This window comes from Quercus suber, unplaced genomic scaffold (genome assembly GCF_002906115.3).
Source record: "Quercus suber isolate HL8 unplaced genomic scaffold, Cork oak 2.0 scaffold_30, whole genome shotgun sequence".
NCBI lineage: Eukaryota > Viridiplantae > Streptophyta > Magnoliopsida > Fagales > Fagaceae > Quercus > Quercus suber.
Window position 1 is genome coordinate 917,701 of NW_027069495.1, and position 12,973 is coordinate 930,673.

General features: G+C 38.4%; 1 protein-coding gene across 1 annotated transcript; it reads left to right on the top strand.

The window, feature by feature from the left end:
* The first annotated feature begins 3,367 nt into the window (after window positions 1–3,367).
* LOC111990014 (uncharacterized) lies at window positions 3,368–7,468 on the top strand. Its single transcript, XM_065770401.1, is given in 14 exon segments — window positions 3,368–3,569; window positions 3,676–3,743; window positions 3,902–4,061; window positions 4,064–4,118; window positions 4,120–4,257; window positions 4,324–4,433; window positions 4,485–5,039; window positions 5,042–5,072; window positions 5,416–5,613; window positions 5,739–5,802; window positions 6,927–7,039; window positions 7,169–7,223; window positions 7,226–7,295; window positions 7,368–7,468. Coding segments are annotated over 14 exon segments (1,920 nt in total).
* The last annotated feature ends 5,505 nt before the right edge of the window (window positions 7,469–12,973 follow it).

The window sequence follows — 12,973 nt, forward strand, 5'->3', positions numbered from 1 at the left end:
CGTGTAGTAAGGTGGTTCAGGATGCTTGGGCTAGAGGTGAAAATAGGGGCTCTCAATGGCCTCTGGCTTGCTGCTTAGAAGAATGCCAATCCACATTGTCATTGTGGAACAAAAATGTGTTTGGCCATGTGGGCAGGAAGGTTTCTGCTTTGCAACGGAAGCCCCAAATATTGGAGAATTTGAACATGGGGGGTGCGGTGTTGGATGATCTTCATGAGACTAGACTAGAGTTAAACGATGCATTAGCTATTGAGGAAGATATGTGGCTTCAGAGGTCAAAGAATAGTTGGTTGAAAGCAAGGGACAAGAATACAAATTTTTTTTCACACCAAAGCATCCAACCGCCTGCAGCAGAACACTATAACTAAGGTGCTAGACTCCAACAACGTGTGGTTAGAAGATGAGGAGCAGATTGGTCGTGAGTTCGTACAGTACTTTGATGGCCTCTTTACCTCCTCCGACCCTCGGGTTGGGGGGGAGCTTATCGATGCCATCCAGCCAAAAGTTTTGAACAGGATGAATGCATTACTGAACAGGGAGTTCCTGGCAATGGAAGTTGAGAAAGCTTTGAAGCAGATGCATCCAACGACGGCTCCGGGTCCTGACGGTATGCCTCCTTTATTTTATCAATACTTTTGGCCTACTATTAGAACTACTGTTATATGTACAACTCTGGATTATCTTAATCACAGCATTGCACCACCCAAGTTTCATGAGACACATTGTGCTTATTCCAAAAAGGAAAAATTCGGAAAGGGTCACGGATTACCGACAATAAGCCTGTGTAATGTGGCTTACAAACTGGCGTCTAAAGTGGTGGCAAACAGATTGAAGGTTGTGTTGCAGGAAGTGGTGTGTGAAAACCAAAGTGCTTTTGTGGCAGAGAGGTTAATCACAGATAATGTTTTGGTGGCACATGAAGTGATGAATCATATTAGCAAGCTACGAAAAGCCAAATGTGGGGAAATGGCATTGAAACTTGACATGAGCAAAGCTTACGACTGGGTGGAGTGGAAGTGCTTAAAGCAGATAATGTTAAAACTTGGTTTCCATGAATAATGGGTGCAAATTGTCATGAGATGCATATCGTCGGCCTCTTATGCAGTGAGAATTAATGGCAAGCTATGTGGGGAAATACATCCGACTTGTGGCCTTCAACAAGGCGACCCACTCTCCCCATATCTGTTTCTTATTTGTGCGGAGGGTCTGTCTGCCTTACTCCACAGCTCCATCCAATGGCAGAGATTAAGAGGAGTGATTGCTTCGGGCAGGGGCCCTAGGGTGTCTCACCTCTTCTTCACCGATGATAGCCTTATCTTTAGGAGGGCCACGTTGGAGGATTGCACTAAAATACAAAGGGTGCTTCTGGTTTATGAACAATCATCCGGGCAACAGTTAAATCGGTCGAAAACCTCCCTTTTCTTCAGTCCTAATTCAACGGATGGGCTAAAAGAGTCTATCAAGGCAATGTTTAGTGCAAGTGAGATTCGGCCTCATGAGTCCTATCTCGGGCTTCCATCCTTGGTGGGTCGGTCAAAAAAATAATACGTTTGCGAACTTAAAACAGAGGGTTGCAAAAAAAGTGTCGGGGTGGAAGGAAAAACTCTTGACGACTGCTGGGAAAGAAATACTAATTAAAGCGGTGGCTCAAGCTGTTCCGTCTTTCTCCATGTCTTGTTTTCTCCTGCCTAAGAAATTATGTGATGAACTTACTAGCTTAATTCGACAGTTTTGGTGGGGTCAGGTTAAAGATGAGAAAAAACTAGCCTGGCTAAGTTGGGACAAGTTGTGCATGCCGAAGGAAATGGGAGGCATGGGTTTTAGAGATTTGAGGTTTTTCAATCTAGCGCTTTTGGCGAAGCAAGGGTGGAGGTTGCAGACTAATTCCACTTCTTTGTTTGCCCGTGTTTTCAAGGCGAAATACTTTCCCCACTGCTCATTCGCAAGGGCAGATTTAGGTCGTCACCCTTCTTACGCCTGGCGAAGCATAATGGCAGCTCAAGGGGTGGTGAGAAGGGGCACGAGGTGGCAAATAGGCTCGGGGGAGGGGGTGAGAGTTTGGTGCGACAAATGGATCCCTAAGCCGTCCTCATACAGTATTGTTACAAGGGAGGATGCTTGCCCGAACATTACTCTGGTCTGTGATCTCATAAACAGAGCATCCATAGAGTGGAAAACAGAGCTAATCCATAGCTGCTTCACAGTGGAGGATGCTGATGCTATTCTAAGCATCCCTTTAAGCTTGCATCGGCCCAAAGACAGGAGGATATGGGCGGAAACTCCAAGTGGAAAATTTACGGTTAATAGCGCATATAGGCTCGCCTACGAGGAAAACAGGGGTGGCGGCAAAGTGGACTGCTCGGACCCCTCGGCAAGGAAAAAAGCGTGGAGGGGTCTATGGAGATTGAACCTACCCCAAAAAGTCAAGCATTTTGCTTGGAAGGCAGCTAGGGACATTCTGGCATCCAAAGAAGCTTTACGGCAGAGGCATATCGAGGTGGATGATGGCTGTGCATTATGTCGAAACTCGACGAAAAACGTCCTCCACATCCTCTGGTTCTGTGCTCACACCAAGAATGTGTGGAACTCAAGCAAGTTCTCTCTCCCTTTTGATATCGGGCCCTCTTGGAGTTTTTTGGATGTTTTGGATAACCTTCAAAGGTTTGAGGATGTGCAACCTGGGCTGACTGAACGGTTCATCTCTGTGTGCTGGGGTATTTGGAAAGAAAGAAATGTTATTCGAACCAGTGGGAGAAGCAAACCTGGGCGGGTCACCCTGAAGAATTCCCTCCGCTTAATGAATGAATACCAGTTGGCCAATGAGGAGCTGAGGAACCCAGCCGCTGCGCCCCCCGAACAAATACGGTGGACGCCACCACCACAGGGGCAATATAAGGTGAACACAGATGGGGCCGTGTTTGCAAACCAGAGGAAAGTGGGGCTGGGCGTATTGATCCGTGATAGCAGTGGGGCTGTGATCGCTGCTTTAAGCAGCCCCATGGTGGGCCCCCTTGGTGCGCTGGAGACAGAAACAAAAGCCTTAGAGATTGGCATGCGTTTTGCTCTTGATGTAGGCATCCGTGATGCGGTGTTTGAGAGTGATGCGCTGGAAGTCGTCAATGCAGTACATAGGATAACGTCGCCGAGCTCTTCGACCCAATTCATCGTGGATGGCATCCACCAGCAAGCATGCTTGTTTCGGTCATGTTGTTTCACTCACACTAAAAGGCAGGGAAATGTCCCTGCCCACATGTTAGCTCAGTATTCTAAGTCTTTAGTTAGTTTCGTTGCTTGGTTAAAGTCCTGCCCGAGCCATATTGTGCAGGCTTGTGCTCAGGATATTGATATAACTTCTATTGTTTAACCCATGAATACAATCTCAGTATTTCCTATAAAAAAAAAAAAAAAACAATCTCTAAAGTTCAGTCTCTGTATCAAAGTACTAATGGAGCTTTTACAGGTTAGGTTCCATCCTTTGCATCCAGAAATAATTGCAAGTGGGAGCTTGGATTATGAAGTTCAATTATGGGATGCAAACGCATCAGAGTGTATAGGATCACGGGATTTTTATAAATTTTACTGATTCTTGTTCATGGCTGCAGTTTTCGGTTAGTAATATTCTTTAAGCTTATATTACTACTCATGTGGATCTTATTGCTACTTTTCTTGTAACAGATCGCTGTATTGCATCCATTGCTTTCCATGCTAAAGGGGATATCCCTGCCGTTGTATCAGGACACAAGGTATTGATTTTTGTCGTACAACTTTTCTGTAGTTCTATCATGCTTAAAGGTTTTTCTTTTGATCCTAATTTTTTTTTTTTTTTATTTATTTAAGTTCATAAGTAATGACTTTGTAGATCTATTATCGGCTTATCGCTGACAAATCAAATCCTGTTCAGTTATACATATGGCAGTACAAAAAGAGAGGAGAAGCTTCACAACCAAACTTTATATTAAAGACAAGGCATTCGCTTTGAGAAGTGCATTTTCACCCTCATGCTGCTCCATTTCTATTAACTGCTGAGATGTCAATTATCCAAAAAACATTCAACATCTTTGGGTTTACTTGTGATATCCTCCTCCAGCTGTTTTTATGGCAAATGCTCATTCCTGTGAATGTGTTAATGACTGCTGAACTACCTCTCATATCCTTACCTTTCTTCTTTGTGCCTTCATTTGCCATAGATGGTTTGACTAGCATGCAAGTCAAGCCTTCTGCTTCAATGCGGTTTCAAGTGGATGCAAATGAAGTGCAGTGACATTATAATAGTATTGTTTCTCCGATGGAAACATTTTGTACTATTCCTACTGGCTCACACAGTGCTGCTAATAATCATTTACCTAGTGGAACGGGAAATGCTGTTTATGACCATTTACCTAGTGGAACGGGAAATGCTGTTTATGACCCCACAGTGGATGCAATGGAAACTGGTTAACTGCCGCCTGTTGGGAGAAGCCAGTGGGGAAGCTCTACTAACTTAGATACTACTGGTGGTGTCAATACCGTGATTCATGGAGTACCTGTGTATATTCCAAACAGCCTGGATCTTGCTGAGATTGGACACCGTCAGTTCTTACCTGAGAGAGATCCAAGTGGTTGGGAGCTACCTTTTTTGCAAGGATGGTTAGTGGGTCAAAGCCATGCTGGTGGTCCTTCAGTGCTGCCTCTTAATGATGATGGCAGTAGTCGTGAGCCATCAGCTCAATATATAAATTTTTCCATCTTGGCATCTCATCTGTCTACTCAAAACATCACAATGCTAGGCGGCATCAGCCTGCCTGGCATTTCTGGAAGATCTAGCTTGCAATATCGCTTTTCAAACTCCCACTTCTCTGTATCTGATTCTGTGGAGGGTGCTGCTCTGGTTAATGCCCCAAGTGATTGGGTTGATGCTCAACCCATTATCAGTAGAATCCAGTTGAAAATCACCACCTTACTGGCTGCTGTAGCTACTGCAGAGTTACCTTTCACTGTGAAGCTAAGGGTATGGCCACATGATGTTGAAAATCCCTTTGCCCCACTTAATGCTGAAAGATGTTGCTTACCATACCCCATGCTGTCCTGTGTAGGTAAGCAGGAAATTTTAATATTCAGATACAACTGTTATGGTGCTTTAGTATTGTAATGTGTATTAGTGCCGTGGCATGGGTGAGGTCATAGGTTCAAGTTCCATTGAGTGTGTAACTTAACAAACCAAAAAAAAAGGGTGCTGTAGCATGGCTTTCAATTTTCAAATATCTATTGCATTTTCTTTTGGACAAAGGCCACCATTTGTATGGACCTGCAATATTCTTTATTAGGAGTGATGTCATTTTACTTTTTTTTTTAATCAAGACATGAAGCTCAGCTTGGCTGAATTTTAAACAGGGTGTTGCATTTAACATTTTTTTTGGGCTGCAATTTTATTTGAAGTGAAATGAGTGCCCATTTTTTGCCTTGTGGGAGATTTTTAGCGGCCTGTGTTGCATGCACTCTTCCTCATATGGAGGCTGATCCAGGATATCAGACTCTAATCCATCAAGATCCTGGAGCTGGAACATCCCCAACACAACATCCGGTCTCAGCTTACCAAGTCATATACGAGCTTCGCACTTATTCTCTTGAGAAGGCAGCATAAAGCTTCATTCCCATCATCAACTCTTGTCATGCATTCAACATTTCCCTTCTGTTATTGTTTTTCCTGTTAAATTTTTACGTTGGTGTGTCACCTTATGAACTTGTCTATTTTACTTTTGCAACTTTGGTTTAGTGCTTGTATCACGAGCCATAAGAGCTGCTCAGGGTTTGGCTTCTATCCAGGTCAGTTGTTTTTCGTGGATAAATGGAATGTGCATCTGAATTCATTGTCCTATTGGCTGGAAATTTGTGTCAAGTTCTCATATTTCAGTCTTTTTAAACCACAATTCTTCATTGATCCATAAAACAAACAACTGGGTTGCATGTCACCAATCCAACAATTTAGGCAATTGCAATTGGTCCATTATTCAACAAATGCATTAGTTTTTACTTAAAAGTTTACTTTTTATTAGAAAGTGTATGCATAATAGGAAAAAAGGAAATTTAGAGACCTCAATGATGTGCCAGTGATTTCACCAGTGACCCAGTTCAGTGTATGCATGAGTTGTTCACATATATTATACTAGTTTAAGTTTTTACACCATGTTCATTGACATTTTTGTGTTAACCTTGCTTCAAAAGGAACTGCAGGAGGCAAGACGTCTCTGCAGTTTAATTGTAATCCGTCAGTTTGACTGGTGATTCAAATTGTTTAATGTAGTTTGGCCAGAACTAAATCAAGACTGGTCAATGAGAGAATGGTCAACGGTCTAAGCAGTCCAACTGTCCAGTTCTGGGTTAAAGACATTGCTCATTACAACTGTGACCTATATAGTATAATAGGGAAGTCTTTGGCCCTTTTGTTTCTGGAATGACATAAAGTTTGTAATAAGTTCAAAATGTTTTTGTTACAAATTCTGAATGTTAGTGGATATAGGTCTTTTTTTGTATATACTGCCTTTTCCCGTTGCTTCTTTATCTTAATTTTGACCACTCTTAATTAGTATGAGTAATGCAATTGCCATATGAAGTGATTGTTTTATAGAATTTTACAAGCCTGCTTAATGAATTTTATAAAGGGATTTAATTGAGGATGCTCAAAATTTGTGTGGGATGTTGCATATTGTGTGTAAAAGCAAACCCAACCGCAACCCCCCAGCCCTGCGGGTGGTCCTTTCTTTGCCTTCTAAATCTAGTTCTAAAATTTGATGTACTTTGTGAATGTTCATTTGGTTTATTTTTAATTGATTGAAGTGTTGATACTTCAGTGTTTAGTTTGCATTGTTGCCTAAGATCCCAGAGGTTTGGTACAACCAAAAAACTTCATATTATTGTGAGCTGAACATGTGCATTTGTTGTATTTGCAGTTCTCACCTACATCTGAGCACATATTACTTCCCCATGGTCGACGTCATGGTTCTCTTCTTAAAAGTATTGTCAATGATGGGGAAACATTAGATATTTACACTATTCTGGAGGTAACAGCATTTTATTGGCTTTATTTGTTACAATAGTTTCCTTTCATGAATTTTCTTTTTAACTGCTACTTTACTATGCTGGAAAATTTCTCTGTTAGACTCATTTCTCTACATTTTGTTTGTCATTCAGGTTACAGAGTTTCAGATATGGAACTTGTGGGAGTGCTTCCAAGTGTAGAGGATGAGGTCTGGTCAATGTTGCTTGCTTTCATCCATTTGCTGGAGGAGGTCTTGTTATTGGAAGAAAGGTGTGGCTGGGTACGTTCAGAGAAATCTTGGTTATTATTAGTGTTGATATTATTAAAATTGCTTTTTTACTATTGAATACAGGAAAAGGGAAGCCTAGGGTTTTGCAGTGTGATGGTGCTCGTGGTGTGAATTGCACTGGATCAAATTACATTCCAGAGGAAAACATGGCTTTTGTAGGATAGTGATCAGTTTGTGGCCTATTATTCCACCCCACCCAGGGGGGGGGGTTTTTTTTTTTGAGACCCTTCCCTTCTTTTTTTCTTCTTATTTTTCTTTTATTCCTCCTTTCGTTTTGTCACAAAACTGTTTTTAAGTTAAAGAATTTTAACATGGTAACAAAGTGGGGGCTTATCTTCTACTTGTCATGTAGGTGATCTCAATAGTGTGTGTCTATTGTTTGATATTTACAATAATGAGAGAGGGGATTTGAGCCTTGGTTCTCCTCATAAAGGAGAGCATAAATGCCACTAAATTAGACTCTTGGCAGTGGTCTTACTAATATGTAATGTAAAAAGGCCTTTCTATTTTATCTAGGCCTACTTTTGGGAGGAAAAGATTTGTCAAATTACTATAAGCATCCGCAATGCAAATTTGGGTGTGTTAACTGGTAAGCAAATTAAGGATCTCTAAAAGATTAACCATTAGAATTGCTGCTAAATGACTAAAAGAGAGGCGCTTCTTTATAAAAGCTCTAATTCACTAAATTATTTGAAACTTAATTTATAGAATTCTCCCTAAAGTATAAACCATCATAACAATGAGGTACATGAACTCTATTATTCCCTTACCATTTCTCACCCAAAAAAAAAAAAGTAATCTATATATTTTACACATTAATTTTGTAATTCTTTTATAATAAATTTCAAATATAAAAATATTGAGTCAAACACTTATAATGTAAAAAATATTATTTGAAAAGTGAACTATTTTTTTAAAAATATATTATTTAAAAATTGTTTTTATATTGTTTGAAAACAAAAATAAAAATTCTTTCTATCAAATATGCCTCAAAATGTAGGAACAAAAAAATATGCTTTAAAATAAAAACTATTAATATCTCTAGAAATGCATTTGCACGGTTGGTCTGGTCTGGGTGAAAATAGCCAAATATCACGTTTTGTCAAAATTTGTAACAAACTAGTATTGTTTTAAAAATATTTAACAATTTACAACTTTTTTAGTAATTTGAGTTTCACAAAATTGAGTTTTAAATAGTACTCCATAAACTCGAGTTCCTAAGTGAGTCACCAGTAATTTGTGTAATTAAATAAGTAATATGATACTCAATATTATGAAAATCGAGTACTTCTTTATAGTACTCGAGCTTCACATAGTTGAATACCTTAGGCCCATTTAGTATATGTATTTAAACATATGTTTTCAGTTTTTAAACAACATTACATGTACTTTCACATTTTTTCATTTACACGTATTTTTAAAAAATATAAATAATATTACCAAACGTGCCCTTATTTTTCTTTTTTTCCTACTTTTTGTATCTTACTGACTTCCTAACAAGGTTTAAGGCTGGCACTGCTGTAGAATTTCCTGAACCCATCTTCTCCTATACAGTCTTCTTTTCTTTTCCTTTTTTTTTTCCTTTTTTTTTTTTTTCTTTTTAAGCCACCTGCTACCATTAATTTTCTTTTGAAACGAGACAACAAACACATGTGATATTTGAGAGCCTCAAGCCTAAGCCAGCATAGCAGCAAAGCAATAGTAGTAGAAGAGAAAGTAATACTGTAGACTCATTCATGTATATACACATTCATGCCCAATCCTCTCAGTTCTCAAACTTCAAAGCAAAACTCAAAACCCATGCCCAATCCTTTATTACCCCACCAGTATCTAACATGTGAATGCCAGACCAAATTCAATTTTGAACCCAAAAAAAACATACAATCAGAGAGAGTGACGAAAAAAGCCTGATTTTGACCCAATGAAAGCTATCCACCATTAAAGAATGACAGTGTACTAGCTGATTACTTTTTTTTTTTTTTTCTTTCCACGCAACGTGAATATCTGAACCCAGTTCTTCTTCTTCTTTTCATAAATAAAAATTAAAAAAAAAAAACACATTATTTAAATTTCCCAAAATAAAAATAAAATATTAATTTTTTATAAAGGAAAAAAAAACCCTAAACAGCTAAACTAAAAATGCTAATATTAACATTAACATGAAATTTAAACAAAGAAGTTAATCCAGTGGGAGAAGTGTAAAAAGAAGTTGCAGATTTTTAGGCTTTTGGGTCCGGTTCTTTACCAAAACGTAATATTTGCCTATTTTCACCGTCTGATCTGTGTTGCACTTGCACCACATTTGCAGACCTCTCACCCATGCAAGTCTTTTTTTTCTTTTTGGTTTTTTAGAATGCCACCTGCGCAAAGTCGCTAACCACTTGACCAGTGTGATATCATATGATAAAACACAACCTAAATTTGATAAATAAAAAAATAAAAATAACATAAAAAAAGATGTTTTACGACTTTTAATAATACTTTTTTTCATCTCATTTTATTTGTCTTCTTTAAAATATTTATTAAACGTTTTAAAAGAACATTATTTATTGTCTTATTTACTTTTTAAAAATGTATAAATTTTCAAAACTATCTTTAAATAAATTTATCAAAAATTTAAATTAGTAAATTAATAAGAATATAATAGAAAAAACAGGACAATATTTAAAAAAAAGATAATATTTTGAAACATCTTAAAATAAAATAGAAGAAAAACAAAGTAAAACGGAAGGACTAAGAGCATTCACATCAGTCCCTCTAAAATCATGTAAAACACAGTTTTTACACATTTTTGCTCAAAAATGCTCTCCATCAATTCTTTTTAAATTGTGTAAAAATGTGTATTTTTTTACACGAGTTACAGTAACCGTGTAAATATACATGGTTACTGTAGCTCGTGTAAAGATTACTTTACTAATTTCCGTTCGCTCATTTTTTTCTCTCTTTTCTCCGACTCAACAAACTCAGTAAGATGCACACAATCATATCCACACACAAACACATCCACATAGACAAATCAACACAAAGATACACTTACTTAAAAAAAAAAAAAAAAAAAAAAAAAAAAATATCCACACAGCCCAGGATTCTGAACACATTGGTGGCACATTGAGTAGGGGCCAGTCTAAAGTACCTAAGGTAGCCCCTCATTACCAGCCCCATGGGATCGTCATTACCGCCTTCAAGGAAGGCGATCATGGAATGACGACCTCCCCCTCCTTCCTTCGGGCGTGCAATTCCCTTCCGCGCAGTACCTCAAGCCCACGTTACTGGATATCCTATAATCAGCGATGAATTTCTCCATCGCCTCTTCATACTCAACTAATTTCTTAAATCTACCCATCCCTAATAGCGACTAAAAGGCTCAGGAGGGGGCTAGGGAGAGAAAGGGGTCAGCGAAGGAGTTTGAGCCAGAGAGAAGAAGACTTACAGAAATAAAAAAAAAAGCTCCTCGGACAGGCTTTTTTGTGCTGGAAAAGACGTGAGTGTAGTTAGAGATTTACCGAATTTAGTGAACGCGCATGAGAGCTCTTGAGTGCCAAGGTGGAAAGGCCAATTGGTTTGAGTGGGTATTTATATCCCCAACTAAAAGTAAACTGTGCAAGTTTTCCCGCCCATATAGCTGGGAAAAGCCCAACCGTTGGATTAGCATCACACCATTGAACGTGGGGAGCATAGAGTTGGCAGAATTTAATAAGGGCACACTCCGCGTACTGAGGCGCCAAGAACGTGCCTTGGGCAGGTGAAGGGACTTTGGCGCTGATGGAAGATAAGACGTGACAGGTAGTAACAAGGCCTAGGGACATCAAAATCCTCCTCCCCGTCCGAGGAGCCGAACAGGATAATTTCGAGGGGCTATTGTGGGGCCTGATAATCTGACAACCCTGGCCCATCTCATATTTGGCCCAAGGCCCATGCCGAGGATCAGGGAATGTCCGAGAAGAACACATGTAGCACAAGTTGCCAGGAAATGTCGCCAAGGACGATGTCGTCCTCGGCTAGCCGAGACTGTTGGGAGAAGAAGTAATCAGCCATCAGGAACGGCCCTCCTAAGCATCCAAAGAGAAAGGGCAAGTGCAACGTGTCAGCCATGGAAGCATGGTGGAGGAGCAAGTCTAGGACGAACTGTCACCTCCACATTAAATGCCCCCAACTAATGTTCTGGCCGCATTAATGAGGAGATGACCCCTAAACAGCGCTGCCTTGGTTGCCGCAACCCACAGGAAGGATGGGAGGTGGCTGATGGGACAAACACTCAAATAGCAGCCTCGTTGATCAACAAATGTAGGGCTAGGATCAGTTGAGGGGGGGATATATAATGTGAGGAATCCCTCTAAAAAGGGGGACAAAAAAGGAGGATAGCAACCTATATTCTCCTAGAAACTATTATAACCAATCAGGAAGGAAGTAATAAGAACCCCAAGCACCTGAGAGAAGGGCCGAGGAGCACCATTTGCATATTTTAATCCACGTTCATGTCATTCAATCCACATGTAATCATGTCTGGACGTTGCATCCCTCACTAGAGTCTAGTTCTTGAACCCACTCTCTACAAATTCATTGTAATGGGCTAACTGGGCTTGAGTCCACTCTCTCAACAGTAGAAGTGCTCAAACCAGGTCCCTACAATAATTAAATCTATTTAATTAAAAATTTCTTTTTTTTCAAAAAAAATATATATATTTTTCAATATTTATATTTGAAGAATTAGAGATATGGACACTATAATTTGATTCTTTTTTTTTAGAATAAATGGTAATTCTAGATTTTGTGGTTAGAAGTTAGAGATCCTTACTGCACTTGTTATTTATGAAAAATGAAAAAAGAAAAAGAAAAAAAAGAAGGGCTTCTATAGTTTATATCTTATTGATAGCATATGTATAGGCACATAAAGTGACATTTATTATTTAAATTATTTCAAATTGATTAAGTTTTATATGTTTCATAACTTTTAATCTATAAGAATACTTTAACAATGTACTCTCTAATTGACAAGATAAAAAAATAAAAAAATAAAAAAAAAATCTTAGACAGATATAAAGTCTATAAGTTGATAAAAATATTTCTAATATATATTTCAAATCATGTTTGTGTGTGACAAATTGCATAAGTTATATATATGTTTGTATCTTTTATGTTTGTGTGTTTCATGTATAAATTAAATATTATCTTTAATTTAAAATTTTTGTATATATTTTACTTGGTCTGTGAAAACTTTCTCGCTCCACCACTAAGAGCATCTCTAGCAGGTTCTCTAAATTTTTGTACTGTTTGAAGAGTGAACTGTTCATTTTACCTTTTGCTTATCTACTTTTTCAAATGCACTTTCCAACAAACTCTCTATCATTTTCTCTATCACATTTAAATATTATTTCTTCATTCTTTCTTTAATATTTCTTTTTCAATCTTCTATCATACATCTAATTTTAATGAGAAATGCTACATTATTAACATTTTACAATACTTACTTCAAAAAAAAAAAACATTTACAATACTTTATTTTATTTTCCCTTATCTCTTTTTTTCCTCCACATGTTTCTTTTCTTTTCTTTTTTCCTCTTTTCTTCTCCTCCACACCTTTCCCTTATCTCTATCTTCTCTAGCACTTCGGCTAGAGCTCTAGAAGCACTTTTTTTTTTTTTTTTTTTTTTTTTTCTTTTTTCTTTTCT